We start from the raw sequence: 16,956 nt of genomic DNA on the forward strand, positions 1-16,956 counted from the left end.
GAAGGGAGGGAACAGCCCGGGGCCCTAGAGCAGACAGGCTTCAGTTTTCAGAGAAAAGAGCTTGCTCTCCTCCTTGCCGACCTCGCTTTTGTCTCCATCCCATTTCTGGCTGTGACTCCTTTTCCAGTCTGCTCCTTCCCTTGATTGACTGTCATCCTGGGACTGTGTCTCCAACAGTGGAAAAGGCTGTGCTGGGCCAGAACCATCTTTGTCTAGACTGTAGGGTTACAGCTCTTGTCAGGAGAGATGCGTGGGCCTAGTGGGAAAGGCTTTGAGCTGCTCAAGCGCCTCTGACCCACATTGGGAACCACTGGGGACACAGGTGCCAGCAGGAGTGTGGGCAGGCACTGCCCGGACCAGGAGCGCAGCCTTCCACAGAGCCTGCGGGGCCTGGTACAGTCGGGTCTGCCTGCTCCTTGCTTTGCCCACCCGAAAGGCTGACACTCGTCCAGTGAAACAGCTGGAGTCACCTGTTAGGGCAAAGGTTGTGCCATCTGGCAGTGGTGGGAGTTCAGTAGGAAGGACCCTGAGCTGGCTCCATCTCCTCATCTGGAAAGTGGGTCCTGGGCTGAGCTGCTTCTCCCTCCAGGAGTGGGATGCAGAGTCCCCCAGGCACTGTGCACGGTGGGTGCTGGGGTCTGCGTGGCCTCTCCCCAGGAGGAGGAGGTGTGGGGGGCAGTGCTGTGGCCCTGGCACCCTGCGGTTGGTCACACCCGGTGCCTTTGCCGACGAGGCCACTCCCTGCTTCTATTGCAGACCGGGAAGCTGCCAGCCTGATTATTGCTCTGACCGATGGACCATTGCTGCCAAGTTCATTTAATAAGACTAAGGATGAAGTGAGTCCAGTTCATCATTACCAGCATAATGCTTGATGTATTTGGTGATTTATACTCAGCACTTTCTTTCTCTTAGGCTGCAAATTCTCAGAAAATGGGGGCGAGTATTTACTGCGTGGGTGTAAGCAACTATAAGAAAGACCAGGTAATTCAGTACAAGTAACATGGTGCCGCTGGTGAGCCTAGTAGGGGAAAGCTTCCAAAGTTGGCTTTCCCAGGGCCACCCAGAGGATGATCTACCCAGAGAATGTGTAAGTCTTTGGAAAACAGACAGCCACTGCAGAAATGAATAACAAGTGTGTAAAACCCGCTCTGGAAGTACAGGTAGAAGAGCTGTCCATTCCCTTGGGGTGGGCTGATGGCAAACGCCAGGGTCTGGCCTTGGAGTCCAGCATAGTGTGAGGCAAGAGACTATCTCCTGGGATGGGGACCTGCTGTGTCCTCAACCCCTGGCCATGGGCACAAGGCACCTCCTCTCCCTTAAAGCTGTTGGAAATTGCAGACCGCCCAGATCACATGTTTGGCGTGGACAGAGGATTCAAGGGTCTGAGAAACATCGTTAATTCAGTGAGTAGAGGCTGGATGTGAGCAGGAGCACAGGGTGGCTTCTCACCAGGCCCCCAGCGTTCACTTTTCCCGACCTTGCCACCTCTCTCTGTTCCAGCTCACATCTAAGTGCTGTATGGAAATTACAGCTGTGGAGCCTTCCAGTTTCTGTACGGGAGGTAAGAGCCGAAGTCACTGTTGTAAACACAGGGCTATGTGTTTGTGTGCGTTTGTGTGGGTTATGAGTGTCTGCTGGTGTGGTGGGTGTGGCATGAGGGTGTGGTTTCAGTGTGTGATATGTGTGAGTGTATAGTGTATGTGTAGGTCTTTCATGTGTGATATAAGCATTCTGAGTGTGTATGATATGTGTGTGATGTGGATGAGTGTGGGGTGTGTGTGTGCATGAGCTGAGTGTACACGGATGTGTAGGTTATAGTGTGCATTGGGTATACACGTGTATGTTTGTGTGCAGTGTGTATGCCAGGGGTTAGATGCGGGTATGAGTGTGTGATTACTTTTTTCCCAGTTTTATTGAGATAGAATTCGCACACAGCTCTCTGTAAGTTGAAGGTATACCACACAGTGACGTGTCATGCAAATATTGCAAAATGATTACCACAGTAAGTTTAGTATAACTATTTTTTAAATCTCAAAACCAAAAGTTTAATTAAAAAATAAGAAAATATATCATAAAAGCCCTCAACAAAACGCTACAAATGGAATCCAACAACACATAAAAAGGACAGTAGCTCAGGACCAGTTAGAGATCTCTGCAGAAATGCCAGTCTGACTCTGTATTTGAAATATCGAGGTAACTTATCCCATCAGCAAAGTGGGGAAGAAACAACCTGCTTGTCTCAATGGATGAGAAAAAGAGCTGGACACAGGCCAACATCCAGCTTCCACCAGGAGCAGAGCCTGACAAAGGCGTCCGCACGGATCGCACAGCTAACATCATACCAGGGGTCACATGGGGAACGCCTCCCCCTGGGTCTGAACCTGACAAGAAAGCCCTGTCTCCCCAGAGGGCCCCCTGCCCCAGTGTGCACCAGCCATCTTGCACAAGTGCTTGGTGAGAGGAGCCTCTCTCTGTCGTGTCCTGGCTATGTGCGGGCATGTGCGTCCACATCTCAGGGATTGGTTCAGCTGAGGTGGGTGGATGCGCGCACTTCCTCTGGCACCAGCACCCAGCCGGATCCAGCCAGATCCAGTCCCAGGCAGCCGGGGCCAGCCTCTGTACCCTTCAGGTGGTGGTGCCACAGGCCGTGGGTCAGACAGAGCTGTGGGCGTATCTGAGGTCTGCTGCCCGTGGGCCAATTGCCAAGTACCTGCAAGTCCCCCTCTGTCTCCAAGAGGTAGAAAGAACGATGCGCCCTGGCAGACCTGTTGTGAGGGGTGAGACCAGTGGAGTCGACAGTGACGGGCACAGGACCTGGAAGCTGGGAGGCCCTACCCAACAGTAGCCGGAACTAGGATTTCCCTCCTTGATTACTGGCTCTGCCTGCCACCCCTCTCCTGAGCCCAGGTTGGGGAGGGAGGTAGCTCAAGGACAGCCAGGACGAGAGTCTACAGCTGAGCCAGCTGTTGGTGGCAGCTGTGTGACTCCTCCCACGTTCTGAAGCTGTGATCTGCAGTGCGCCACGTGGAGGTGGGTTAGAGACCCCCCACACACATAGGGTCTTTTCCTGCTTCTCCTGGTTTAAAGCGCCCAGCTGTGCAGCTGGCCTGACAGCTTCATTTCTCTGATTCTGTCCCCGGACACACACACACGCTGTGGCATCTGAGCAGCACGTCACACCACAGGTGTGGATGTGAGTGGTCATTCCTCCCCCGTAGAGGCCAAGCTGAGGTGACAGGTGCCCACTGCACACCCTCTGCCAGCATAGTCAGCATCCCTGCTCTGCCCTTTTAATAAGTTGCTGTCTTGTCAGAAGCTACCACACAGTGTGACAGTCCGTTGGAGGGAAAGCACAAGGCAGGGCCCTTGACCCCAAATGGAATAGAAGGAGCCATTTCATCAGTCTGTCATCCTGAATCCGTCAGAGGGCCAGGGGGCCTGAGGAAGCAGGCAGGAGGGACCACTAGGCACGTGGCCTCTTCAGCCTCTGGGGCTCACTCAGGGCAAGGCTGAGGCCTCTGCTGGCCTCCCTGCCCCTGGGTCTGCGCTCCACTCCGTCCTCTGCCCAGGGCCCGAGGTTGCTGAGAAGGCCACTTTCCTAACCCCAGGCCGGCTGGCTGTTTGAGGCTTGTTAGCTGGACAGCGGTGCCCTCTGAGGTCCAGCCTGGCTCTGGGCCCCACCTGCTCCAAGGTGCCATGGGAGGGAGGGGCTGCGCTTCCTGCCAGCCCTTCCTCAGCCTTGCAGGGTCCAGGCCACCCATCCTTTGAGAGTTTACACTCAGGGCACCTCACCCACAGGCCCTTTCCTGGTCGACTGGCCCCTCTGGCTTCCCAGAGCCCTCGGTCTGTCCCCCTCAGTGGTCACCTGTCCTCCAGTATGTACATGCCTGCTGCTTGGCTGCGTCCACAGCTTTCTTCTCCTCATTTAGTTTTGGTTTATTCCATCCTTTTATTGTGGGATTTACAGCAAAGTGAAAATGATTTATAATGAGCATACCCTAGACGCACTATCCGGATTTTGCAATTGTCTGACCATGTCGTCTTTATCATTTCTCTCTCTTTCTCTTCATCAATCCATCGCACTTTGGGCTGCATTTCGAAGTATATTACAGTCATCAGCCTATATCACTCCCACACCCCTCACTCTGCATGTCTTTAAGGGAACAGTATTTGCTAACATGTCTCTCCCAAATGCAGACATCGGCAGTGCATCATTTGATGAGTTCTGACAAACACACACACCACTGTAGCCCAAACCCCATGAAGACAGCGACCATTACGACTGCCCCCAGAAGGTCCCCTCGGGTCCCTTCCCTGGCTTTCCCTGCCCCCACCCGCTGGAGGAGCTGCTCTTCTGATCTCCTTCCGTGGACTAGTTTGGGGCTCTGAACCGTCCCCTCAGCGGGCTCACGTGGCGTGAACGCCCTGTCTGCCTGGAGCAGCAGACGCAGTGGTTTGGAGAGTCGTCCCTGCTGTGTGTTTGCTGGGGTTGGACAGGGCTCCTCAGCCCCGGGAAGTAGACTGGAGGGCACCAGGTCATTCTTTCTTGTGTGTGTGATTGGCCCAAGTGAGTCTCTGCAAAGAAGCCCAACAGATGGGGCTCATCAGTGGCGGCACGTAGTAGGGCCCAGTGCAGAGGAGGGCTTTCCTCTGAGGTCCAGCATCCAGGAGCCGCACCGTGGCTGGGAGGCCCTCTGGGTGGAGTGGGCGGGACAGGCTGTGTGATGCAGGAGGACCCTGCAGGGCCAAGGCAGACCCCACTGTGCAGTGCAGGGACTTTCTGCCACCAGCCTGGTGGCTGCTGTGCCTCCGCTGTGATGAAGGTGCCCCTTGTTCCCATCCTCCTGTCTCCCGGAGATAAACACCATAAACGGGGATTGTAAATATGTGTGCACCTATCTCTGTGTCCCTTGCAGGGATATTTCTACATTAAAGGGATCGTGCACTACATAATACTTTCCAGCTCTCTGCACAGTATTCCATCCCATGGATGGACCAAGGTTATTTCTTAGTCTGCCTTGGTCGATATTCAGAGTGTTCCTAATAAGCTGATAATACAAGCCACACTGCTGTGAACATCCCCACAGTTCCCTCCCTGCGGGCCTGGGTCAGATTCCCTGGGATCAATACCAGAAGTAGAATTGCTGCATTAGGGGACACAGGTTAGAAGTTGCTCAGGGATGTCGCATTTCTCTCAGACTCTGTGCCAAGCAGCACCTCCTGTCCCCACACCCCGCCCTCCCCAGGGCAGGGTCCGTCCATCTGTGTGGCCTTCTGGGTCTCATGGCAGTCCTTGCCCCTCCTCGCTGCTCAGCTGCCACCCAGCCTTCTCAGGGGCTGCCTGCCTTCCCAGCTCCTCTGTCTGGAGCCCCAGGAGCCTGGGGTGTCACTTTTCTTCCAGACACAAAGCTTTCCTTTCCAGAAGCATTGGTCTCCCTTCCGGGGCGGCCCATCCTTCTGCCCCCGAGAGCTGGCGGGCAGTGGGGCTGGACGTGGGCCATACCACTCCCTGCACGCCACTTAGTCCCTCCTGTGGCTGCATTTCCTTGCTGTGCTTGTTATTGATGGAGGAGTCAGCGTGAGGGCTGCTGGGAAGCAGAAGGAGCAGCTGTGTGGACAGAGCAAAACCCTTTAGCTCCAAGTCTCTTCTGCTCAGACATCTGAAAGCACGCCCCTCCTTCCGCTTATGGAGACTTGCCAGCCTAATGAGACCCTCTGTGGGAGCTGCAGGCCCCAGGGACAGAGGGGGCTCTGCTGCAGAGGAGAAGTGGCCACTGAGCAAGGCCTGAGGGCAGCAGGGGCCACAAGGTGGGAGGGAAGGGCATGCAGGAGAGGGGCAGCCTGCGATTTACACGTGGGCTCTGCTTGTTTAAAACACTGGAAGCCTGACAAAACACGTGACAGGCCAGCTTCGGCCCACAGCCCGAGAATCTGTTTTGCTCAAGGCTGAGACTTGCCCACTTTGCTTGATGGGTGGGTGCTGCAGGATCCCTTGAAGCGGGAGGCACCGGGATTGCCAGGTCTGAGGTTGTGTGTCTTTCCTGAGGAATGGTCCTCCGTTACCTGACCTTGGGCACACCAGCATCTGGGAGTAGAACCAGCCGGGCCTGAGCCAGGAGGCAGTGGTGGAGGCTGCTGACCTTGGGCTTGCAGCAGGAAGAGCTGTGTGTCATCCTGGCCCATTCCCCAGACCCAGGCGCCCTCGCTGCCCTCTCTGTATCCCCTGGTGTTGGCTGCAGGGGCAGGGAAGTACCCACGAAGCCCCAGGGGAGCCCCTGCAGCCTGGGTGCCCACCTGAGGCATGAGTAAGGGCTGTTTTCTGCTTGTGTAGTCTAGGCTCCTCTGTTTTTATGGAAAGGTTGGCCTGGTGGAATGCACTGCCTACGCCCATTACAGAGTACCTCAGGATTTCAGGGGACGAGGCTGGGCAGTTTACTGGGCTCCATGGGTCAGGGGCTATGATGAGGGCCTCCCGAGTCTTTAGTCCAGCCCAGCCACCTCAGAGTGAACCCTCAGCAACACCAGGTGCAGACCTTGCCCGTGGGGCCCAGAGCTGCTGGTTCAGGCACAGCTGCTCCACCATAGGAACACCCTGGAGTTCCATTTTAGTGGTGGCCAGCCATAATTGTGAGCTCAGAGGGAGGACAACATTCAGCCCCACTCACACAGACCTTTGATGTACCCTTGCAGAAACCTACGAAGTGAAGATTTCTGGAAAAGGCTTTAATAATGCAAAGAACAAAGATGAAGTTATTTGTAGATTCAAGTTCAGCAACACTGAATTATTTGGTAAGTAGTCCCTTTGGTGCCTCCATGTGACAGATTTCTCATGCCACGCTGCTTTCCCCTCATCCACCGAGCATTCAAGTCCCTTGCTGACCATTCGATGTGGACTCTGTAGGGACAGAGGCAGTGTGGACAAGCGGAGGAGGGACCTGGCTGGGAAGCCTGGCCACCTGCCCCTTCACCTAGAAGCCAGGTGGTCTCAACCCCCAGTGCCCCAGGAGCATCTTGGAGCAGGGCTGTCCCCCTTCCGGGGCTGGGTGTGGGGTGCAGGGTCTGCCCTCACAGCTTCATCCCACTCGCTTCCCTCAGCTCTCAGTTCCCTATAGAGCCAAGGACCCAAATCCCACAGGTCTGCTGGTGGGAAGTGGAGGTCGTGCCAGGTGCACTGGTACCTCTCCCAGGAAGGTGTGTCCATTTGCACTGAGAGAGGATGCCACCTGCCGGCCTGGGGCCTGGAATCCTGCCTAGGACACACGTTGCATGTGTGACCTTGACCCAGTGAGCATTGTGTTCTCAGCCTCTGCTTTCTTTGCAGTAAGTGGGGCCACTATGGTGGGTATGCTAACTGAGCTCTGTCACATATGGAACCTGGTATTTGGAAATACTCAGGCACCAGGTGGACCCCCATGATGGCTGAGTGGCCTCGGGAAGCACAGAGCTGGGGCAGGCAGATGTGGTGCTCTCAGCGCTGAGGTGGGTGTGACCTTCCCCACGGAGCGCTGGGGAACGGTTGGACTGTCTGCCTCCTCCTCCATCCCCAGTTCGCCCTGGATCCCTTCAGTTCCTCCAATCGCATGTCATGTTCAGTGACTCCTTCCAGGGCCGTCTCGGAAACCCGGAGAAACTCCTCTCCCCTGCACACTTGTAGGCCATCTCTCCTTCTTTCCTTGGGTGCCTAGCATGGGGCAGGGCACTGTCAAGGCCACATCCCCTCCTGCAGAGTTGTGCAGACAGCCTGAGGGAATTAGGTTTCCCTTGGTCTGTACTTTCTCTGAGTCACTCCCTTGCATGGAGACTAATGTTTATCAGGCGCTGACTGCGGCAGTTACTGTGCTCAGTGCCTTACACACACCATCCCCGTTAATTCTCCAAAGAGACCTATTGTGACCCCTTTGTCTGGATCTGGAGCCAGAGGCGGGGATGATTCAAGGGTTTGCCCGGGGCCACGAGCAAACCCTTCCTGGTGCAGGAAGAGCTGAAAGTAGCCATAGGTGACCCGAGTGCCCAGTCTGGCCTTCTGCCCTGTGAGAAGACGGTTCTCAGGAAGGTTGGACGCCCCCTGTCCCCAGGAAGTGTGTTCAGATGCTTCCTCTGTGGTCTCTGGCCATCCTGCTATCCCAGCCTGGAGAGGACAGTGTTTCTGTCTGAGGTGGGCCAGGGACAGGCTCTCACATGGGAGAGCCCATCCCACAGTCCTGGGACCCCTGCTGACGGCCGCTCTGCTCCCAGTCAGAGGCTGACGGGGGAGGTCCCAGGGCTGTGTGTTGCCAGGAGCTCTGCCGCACTGGGGAGGAGTCACTGGGTTGTTGTTTTTTGGTTTTGGGGGTTTTTTTGAGGAAGATTAGCCCTGAGCTCACATCTGCCGCGAATCCTCCTCTTTTTTGCTAAGGAAGACTGACTCTGAGCTAACATCCGTGCCCATCCTCCTCTACTTTTTATATGTGGGATGCCTGCCACAGCATGGCTTGACAAATGGTGTGTAGGTCCACACCTAGGATCTGAACCAGTGAATCCCAGGCCACCAAAGCAAAACATGCGAACCTAAATGCTGCGCCACCGGACTGGCCCCAAGGAGTGATTGGCTTGTTTTTAATTACATTTTACCCCGATTAAAACATCCAGGAATACATTTTAGAAAATAGAGAAAAGCGTAAAGGAGAAAAATGTTTAAAGAGTGTTTCAGTATGTCACTCTTTTAATTAATCTGCTTTTATCATACAATGTTTTTATAACTTGAGACGTTTTCTAGAAGTGGCAACTGAAGTTTTGGGTTTAATCAGCTAATAGTGGTTTGAAAACTCCTCTCCAGCCACCATGCTTTGCGGGGCCCTCGGTGTGCCGGCTGCTGCCATCGCCTCCTTCCCCCTGCTCTGGCCTGTGAACTCCCTACTGGACAATCATTGAATTTCTTTGTGGTTTTGCATCCTGCCCCTCAGACACAAGTCCTTTCCCCTAAGCATCCTTGGCGATCAGTGTCCATTCTCAGCACCAGTGAAGGAGAAACACAGTTCAGAAGGTCAGAGCGAATCTAGAGGTGGAGCCAGGGAGCTGGCCCACGAGGAAATGAACGAGTCTGTAGGGAAGAGACCTGACCTGTGGTCAGTCCCGGCTCAGAAAGGACTTTGGGCTCAGGACTGAAGCTTCCACAGCTCCGAGTTCTGGAAGTGTGTTGGGCCTGGTGAGTGCCACCTCCACAGAAAACCCAGAAAACAAGAAGCCCCCATTCCCTCCTCAGTGCCCCCATCTCAGTGACACCACCATCCACCTGGTCACTCTGGCCAAAAGCCTGCGTGTAATCCTGGATTTGTCTTTGCTTTCACCCCCATGTCCAGTCCACCAGCAAGTCCTCTTGCCTCTGTGTCCAAAGTACAACCAGGTCTGGGCAGCCCCTGGATGGATTCACCCAAACCCCTCCCAGGGCCCACGAGGCCCGCCCACCTGTCCTCACTCACTCCTTTCCTCCTCAGCAAGCTCAGGTAGTCATGCCTCAGGGCCTTGGCACATGCCCTCCCACAGCCCAGAACACTCTTCCCTGGATGTCTCCCTGGCTTTCCCCTCATCTGGTTTCAGCTCCAGGATCACCTCCTCAGAGAGCCCTTATTTTTAATGGAAACTTTCAATAATATACAAAAGGAGCATAAGTTGTTTTATGAACTTTTAGCAGCCTCCGCCTACTTTCAGTAGTTGTCAACTCTGGCCAATCTGGGTTTGTTGATACGCGCACCACTGGTTATTTTGAAGCAAATCGCAGACATCGCATCATTTCATGTGTAAATTTCCAGTTTCTCTAAAATAGAAATTGCATCTCTGAGAGGCAGGACAGGTCCCCTGTCCCTGAACAGCTGTCCTTCCCCTCCGTTCTCTGCCCCTTCCCTTGTCTAGGGACGTCACAGTACTCTTCACTCTGGCGTTCATTTGCTCACTGTGAGTTATTTCATTGTGTGTGTCCCTCTCCAGTCCCTCAGATGTGAGGCCCTAGAGAGCAGGGACCCTGCCGGCCTGTTCCCATTACACCCCAGAGCACTGCCCCGCACCTGGTGCAGGGTGGGAGTGCGGAGATGTCGTTGGACAGAAGGAGGCAAAGAGGAGCTGACGTCTGCCCAAGTGTTGGCCCTGCTTGCCAGGGGCAGGGAGAGGGGGAGAGCGGGGTGGATGGACGGGTCCACTGACATTGTCATGTGGTTTTCTTTTAGATAAAAAAGCCACCTCTGTGGAAGATACCACCATAATATGCCCAGAAGTAAAGATAGAGAAGCCAGGCCAGTAAGTGCCCAGCTTGGGGGCCAGTTGGGCAATTTTTCCCACTGTGAAGTGTCCAGACTGTGTGATGCTACCGCTGCTGAGACAGCATATATCTGCCAGAAGGCTCAGGGCATCCACCACACCTGCCCTTGAGGTGCTCAGGGACCCACCGTGGCCCAAACTCTGCTGAGGTGGCAGGATGTGGGCCATGATGGCCCCATGGAGGGCACCGTTGCTCCAGGCAGCCTATCAGAGTTAAGACAGAAGAGTCAGGATAGTGACACCAAGCAGCCCTCTCTGGTCACTTAGCCCAAGGCCACAAGGGCATCTGACCCCATGCAGGGCTCCTCATGACCTTTTCAGGCTTCATGACAGAGCTTGATCTCAGAGTGCTTCTGGTGAGCTCTCCTTACACATGGGGTCTGCTCTCCGCTGATCAAATGCCTGATGTTCAAAGTCATTACAGTGACTCCTGTGGGCTACAGTTTGAGCCAAGTGCAAGAACTGTGTCTGTCTGGGCCGCTTGTCACTGTCTGCCCTTTCTGTGCTTCAGGGAAATCACCACTGAAGTTAGCCTGAACAATGCCATCAGTTTCATCAACAATGATGTTAGAATCAGCAGCAAGGACTGTGTGAGTGCCAGGGTAAGTCTGCAGCCTCCCTCCCGGGCTGTCCAGAACCCCCGCACTGGTGGGGAGAGACCCTGGGGAGGCAGGAGAGGGCAACAATGATTCCAGGCAGGCCCAGCAAGTATCTTGTGCAGACATGCACCTGGGGCAGCATCCCACAGCCAGCCCAGGCCCTTAGCCCTTCCTTGGCAACTCCTCTCACCCTCAAGTGTGAGAAGGGCCCTGGGGGTGCTTCTACAAGAGCACCAAGGGGGCAGCCAGCTGACCAGGCCTTGCAGAATCTCTGCTCTCTGTGAACCAAGTGTCACTGACGCCTTGTGGAAGGGACCAATTGGAACTCGAAGCTGACTCTAGAGACGCTGCTGAGGGTCTACCCACCCTTTCTCCCACCTGCCACCTCCCTGGCCTGGCCTAGCAGTGGGACACGTCGGGGCTCCATCATGGATTCCAGCTGGGGTGATGGGGAGAGACTGGAGGGTGTGTGCTAGGAGCCAGGTCCAGGACCTCTGGGGTTCCCGGGCCCTCCAAATCGGGGTCCCAGGCACAGGGGATCTGGAGGGTGGCACCCGCTGTGGCCGTGCACAACAGGTGTGTTTCCCCTGCATTGGTGCCCAAGCTGCTGGCACAGCTCCGAACCCACTCAGGACCATCACAGCCCTGCCCCAAGAGGCTGGGGGAGCAGCAGCCGTCATTTGGCTGATGTCTTCAGCCTCCCTCCTGCCTCTCCTCCTCTCTCCTGCTCCTCAGGGCCCCCTGTGCTAACACTCTCACCCCTGCAGGGAGGGTCTCTCCTCTGTTGGTGGAGAAGCAGTCAGGGCTGTGGGGTGCAGCCGGGCTCAGCTCAGGGAGAGGCACCTGGGAAGGGGGGCTGCTCCCAGGAACCCACTTTTCCGAGCTTCTCATCATCCAGGCACCTTAGCCAGGGGCAGCAGGCTTGGGTGACAGAGAGTCAGGCTGGAGGGCAGGTGTGCCAGGAGGAGGGACACCTGCACTGGTGCCCACCCCATGTCCAGGACCAGCTCGGGAGGGTGCCAGCAGGGCGGACAGTCGCCATCTGGTCTGTCTCCGCTTGTCCCTGATGTCCACACCCGGGCCATCAGCTGCACTTCGGCCTGTGCCCATCAGGAGTGCCGCCCACGACAGCCGCCCTGCACAGGCGCGTGCAGGAAGAGCTCAGGAGCGGCCGCGGCTCCCCGTGGGCCTGGGCTTCGCCTCCCTCCAGTGCCCGTTTCCGTGCACGGCCCTCTCTTCCCGCTTCCCTCTCTGCCTCTCCAAGAGCAGAGCCCTGGTCGGGGCAGGGCTGTGCAGCATGCGATCCACGGGGGCAGCGCACTTTCCCATGGTCGTGCAGACCAGGAGCAGAGCTCCCATGTCTTAAGCCCCCACGTGGACCTGGCCTGACCCAGACCTCAGTGAATGCTCTCAGCCTCACAAGTACCCGCCCAGGGTCTCGTGACAGAGGTGGACAGAGGCTCAGAGAGACTGAGTCGCCTTGCCCAGGGTTGCAGAGCCGAACATTGGGGGGAGAAGTGATGGGAGCTGGACCCGGAGCTCCCACCCCTGCTCTTGCACCCCCACCTCCATGGGCTCAGCAGCCCCTCCTCACCCATCGGGGTCTCTCTAGCCCTCTGTGGTCTTCATAACACCCCTGTACTGTCAGCCGAGGCATGCAGTGAGGTGGGTTTGTTCACAGCACGGAAGGTTCTGGAAGACCTTGACAGGGCTCTGGGGAAGAGACTCTCAGCAGAGCCACTGATGGTGTCTGTGGTGCAGGGCTCCACAGTGGTTCTCTGGGGACCAGCCCAGCCTCCTAGTCTTGCTGTGGTCCCTCACGGTGGGGCAATGTGAGGAGAAGTGGGAGCTGGAAGATGAGTACCTCTGGTGTGGGAAGCCAGAAGGTGGGCGCATGGGAAGAGGCCACCCAGAGCCACCCCAGCCCTCTGCCACGTGTTCTTTCTGCAGGGTGAGACACGAGATATGCTGCCGGATGCTGTGCCAGATGACCTGCCAGATGCTGTGCCAGATTCGCAGCCAGATGCTGAGCCGGATACACTGCCAGATGCTGAGCCAGATACGCTGCCAGATGCCTCACCGGATCAACCACCATATCACCCGCCGCCTCCCCCACATTTTATCCCAAATTTCAACCCTTTCTACTTGGTTGCCCTCATCCCGGCCCTGCTCATGTTCCCTGTGCTGATCTGGTGCATCTGGCAGCTGTGCTACAAGAAGGTAAGTGACCTCTGCCATACAGCCCTGGGGCCTAGGCCCACGCGACCCCCGAAGGGACCGAGACGCCTACCTGCCCCATGATCCTGCCTGTGGGCAGGTTCCCATCAGCTCCGGGGTCATCATATAAGCAGCAGAGGCACAGACTCTGTCCTCCATTCTTGGGCACAGACACAGCTGGGCTGGCTTCTCAGGAGCCTCCTGGCTCATGGTCACCTCAGGGAGGTGGCCTTCCAGCTGCCCTGGGCCTGGGGAGTGGTGACCCCAGGCCCCGGAGACTCAGGTGGACTGGAGGCCAGGAGTGGCCTCAGCTGTTAGGAAAGAAGAGGGGTCTGCAGGGGGCACAGTTGGCCCCAAAGGGAGACTGATGCTGGCAGGGGGATTCAGAACCTTCGATGGGCAAGAGGGATGTTGCCCATCTCTAGTGCGTTCCGTCAGTCGTTCCTCAGTCATTACTAAGCACCAGGATGTGCTGGGCCCCATGCTGGGCGCCAAGGGACAGAAGTGAAGCGGCCTCTCTCCTTGCCCACAGGATCTCACAGCCTAGAATCTGGTCCGGTTTGGTGCCTGGGGGTATTGAGGGTAAAATGTCAACCTTCATAGGGTGTGACAAGTGCCCTGTGTAGCCAGAGCAAGCGGGAAGGACAGAGACTTGCCCGGGGGAGGGAGGGAAGGCCGAGGCTCTGGCTAGCTGGCTTTGAGGGACACAGGCCAGAGAGCTGGAGGGAGAGAGGAAGCAGCAGAGGTGTGGAGGGGCTGAGCAACCAGCAAGAAGCAGGTCTGGATTCCCACAAAGGAGAAGCAGTGAGGAGAGGACGCCCGGGGTGGGGGACTGTCATCCCTGAGGGCTGGGCAGCCAGGGAGGGCTTCAGGGCCTGGGGGGAGAGAGGGAGGACAGGACGGGGAGGGTTCTCTTGTTCATGTGATGTAAGGCTGCTGAGGGAAGGACCAGGCGGGTGTGTCCACCAGGGACCAGGCCCTTAGTGTGCTGTGTCCCGGTGACCCTCCAGGGAGGGACCGATTCTCCTTTGATAACCAGGGAGCCTGGGGCTCAGGAGCCTGGAGGCTGTTGACCACCCAGCACAGGCAGTGGACTCCCAGATGACTCCCCAAAGCCCACGTTCTGTCCCTCTGCTGCAGAGCAGGAGCCCGGCCTGTCCTCACGGCTGAGCCAGAGCTCTCCACCTCCCTCCCAGCCTGGGTTTATGTCTCTTTAACCTTCTAGACCGTCAAGGAGCCACCACCAGTGCAGAAAGCAGAAAAAGTAAGTGGTGTTTGGTCTGGACGCCGTCAGCAGGCCTGATGTGCACACTGACCTTCCCGGAGAGGCCTCCTGCAGCCTGTGGGGACATTTCCTCTCGCACCCACCAGCTCCTGACTACCTGGGCAGAGAGAGCTGGCAGAAAGAAGAGGGCGACAGAGGAGCAGGGAGGAGCCCTGGGGAGGACGTGGGACTCATGAAATGTCCCCCAGACAACACCCTTGCTGTGCCCCCAACCCAGCCTGATGCAGGGCCTTTGTCAGTGACTGAGGGACTCGGGATAGCCTGCTTCAGCAACTGCTAGGATCCCTGCTGAAATGCATGGGGTGTGTTGGCCAGTTCCCAACGACTGTCTGTGGGATGGGCCTTCCCAGGGCTCAGGGGAGCCTCGGGAAGGGGGCCCTCAGGTTTCAGGGAGCTGGTCCCCTCCGGGTCTCCCAGATGTTGGCTCCTTTCCATTGGTCTCCATCCCTGTGCCCTGGCCAGGCGAGGGGCTTTCTGGGACTGGCCTTAGGGTCTGCAGGGCTCAGGAGGGTGAGCGAGTTTTAGCTGGCATTGTTCCGTGAGGGCGGCCCAGCCCAGGTGAGCACGGGGTCAAGGGTCACGGGAGCAGGCTGTGGCTCTCCTAAGGTGGGGCAATCCAGGCCCATGGGAAGTAGTCAGAGCTGGGGCCTGGGGTCCCCAGGCAGGGGCCCTGGTCCTGGGATCTGGCGGACAACAGGCCTCACTGCCCTGGAGGCCTGTGCGCTGGTTGCAGGGTGACCTGGGTGGCTGGCTCTGCCTGCAGCAGGTGAATGGAGTCCTGTCTCCTGGAAATGCTCACAGCCTGATGTCCCCCGTGACGTCACTCGGCCTCACCCCAGGATTCTCCAGCAAGGGCCGCCTCCAGAAACCAAGGGGGAGGACAAGATTGGTTGGATGTTTGGGGAGAGCCATTTTCACAAACCCAAAGGAGTTTGCTTGTTTTTCACATGGAGCCCGCCCTCCTGTGGTGCAGCATGCTGCTCATTTGTCCTCAAACTCTCCAACCAGCACTTGCTGAGTGGCCAGTGCTTGACAGGTGTTAGTGACCAGACGTCATGTGTCTGCACCCTAGGAGCTGCCAGACATGAAGCCAACTCTGTTTTCTCTTCCCAGGAGCCAGAAGATAAGATATGCTGTGTACGAACATGCCCCACAGTGTTTGTACCTTGCGGGTGCCAATCAAGTGGGATATATCGGATGGAGGTGATTAGGGCTCCTGGGGGGGGTGGGCTGTGACCCCCAGGCTGGGGTGGGAGGAGAGGGGCCGCTGGTTCATGCTGCACAGGCCTGGCCTCGAAGGCACAGCTTGGCTGGAGATGAGTTTTATGGGCTTTGGACTTTGATCACTTGGTACCAGAGAAAAACCCACAGCCTTCTGGACCCTTGAGGCCAAGGACAGGCCAAAAGTATGAGGGCTCCTGCTCACACCACCACCAGGAGGGTCCTAGCTCTCGTCTCCCCCTTGGAAAGGACCCAAGTTTCTGCATGTTGGTGGCTGCCTCACAGCTGGCCAGTCCCTGGTTCTCTGAGCTTGTCACCAGCTGCAGCAATGGCTTGGGCTTCACTGGCCACCAGGGAGATGAGTGAAGACAAACTCTATCCCAAACAGGCCTGTGCAGGTCACAACACAAAGGAAAACTCTGAGCCACATTCTCACCACCATTAAAACTGCCAGAAATGGCAGTGACTCCTGCTACCCTTGCAGATGTCCGCCCAGCATAGTGAGGCAGAGAGCCTCTGCATTGTCCTTGTGGCCCACTGAGATGGGGAGACTACGTGGTGGAGTGGGGGCCCTGGAGGAAATGTCCTTCCCCAGGAAGTGTTCAGCCCCACCCCGGTGCAGGAGAACCCAGCCCAGCAGGGGACGAGAGATGAGGGGGATGGAAAGGCCTGGGTGGCTGGTGGTGAGGAGGAAGGAAGCCCACAGTCTCTGCCCGGCTTTGCCCTCCTCCTCCCGGGTCCTGCCTCTGTCCCGGGTCGGATCCATTGCCTCCTCTTGGAGTCTGTGAAGGCAGCTGGAGAACCAGCCCTGGCCCTGTCCTGGCAGTCAGTTTAGGGCAGAGAAGCCCAAATACACCTTCCAGAGAGGGCAGAGATGCCTGCCAGGGGCTTGTTCTTGCTTCCAGGGCACGGCTCCCACCCCTACCAGGACCCAGAGCGGCCTGAACCGCAGGGCCCTGCCCCCATGATGCCACCCGCCTCTGGGTCCAGGGCCACTTTTTCTGGTCTGTTACCCGCCTTCACTTCCTTCTCCCTCTCTACCCCCTCCCCTGTGTGAGGAACCTGCCCCCAGCAGGGCATGGGTCCTCTTCCCACCTTCTCCTGTGGCCCCCCAGATGAGACCCTCATCCCCTCTTCTTTGGCTCCAGCCCGGGTTCCCTTCCCCACCTCACATTTCCCCTTCAAGACCCTCCTTGGCCACCACGTCTCCTCCAACCTTTGAACTTTTCCCCTGAAAGTAGCCCCTGATTTGTCCTCCTGCACCAAAAATACTGATTTGTTCCAGATTCCCGAACAGTGTGTATCCCACCGTGACCACCCCCACCCAAAACAAGCCAGGCACTA

At 57.0% G+C, this 16,956-nt stretch overlaps 1 protein-coding gene across 1 annotated transcript in view; it reads left to right on the top strand.

The window, feature by feature from the left end:
- ANTXRL (ANTXR like) overlaps positions 1-16,956 on the top strand; it is a 47,063-nt gene that overhangs the window by 21,358 nt on the left and 8,749 nt on the right. Inside the window, exons 6-15 of the mRNA XM_008519257.2 lie at positions 757-836; positions 913-981; positions 1,323-1,403; positions 1,501-1,561; positions 6,691-6,789; positions 10,200-10,269; positions 10,802-10,892; positions 12,840-13,109; positions 14,332-14,370; positions 15,505-15,594. Coding sequence (XP_008517479.1) covers positions 757-836; positions 913-981; positions 1,323-1,403; positions 1,501-1,561; positions 6,691-6,789; positions 10,200-10,269; positions 10,802-10,892; positions 12,840-13,109; positions 14,332-14,370; positions 15,505-15,594 — 950 coding nt within the window. The remainder of the gene's footprint in view (positions 1-756; positions 837-912; positions 982-1,322; positions 1,404-1,500; positions 1,562-6,690; positions 6,790-10,199; positions 10,270-10,801; positions 10,893-12,839; positions 13,110-14,331; positions 14,371-15,504; positions 15,595-16,956) is intronic.

This window comes from Equus przewalskii, chromosome 1, assembly GCF_037783145.1.
Source record: "Equus przewalskii isolate Varuska chromosome 1, EquPr2, whole genome shotgun sequence".
Classification (NCBI taxonomy): domain Eukaryota; kingdom Metazoa; phylum Chordata; class Mammalia; order Perissodactyla; family Equidae; genus Equus; species Equus przewalskii.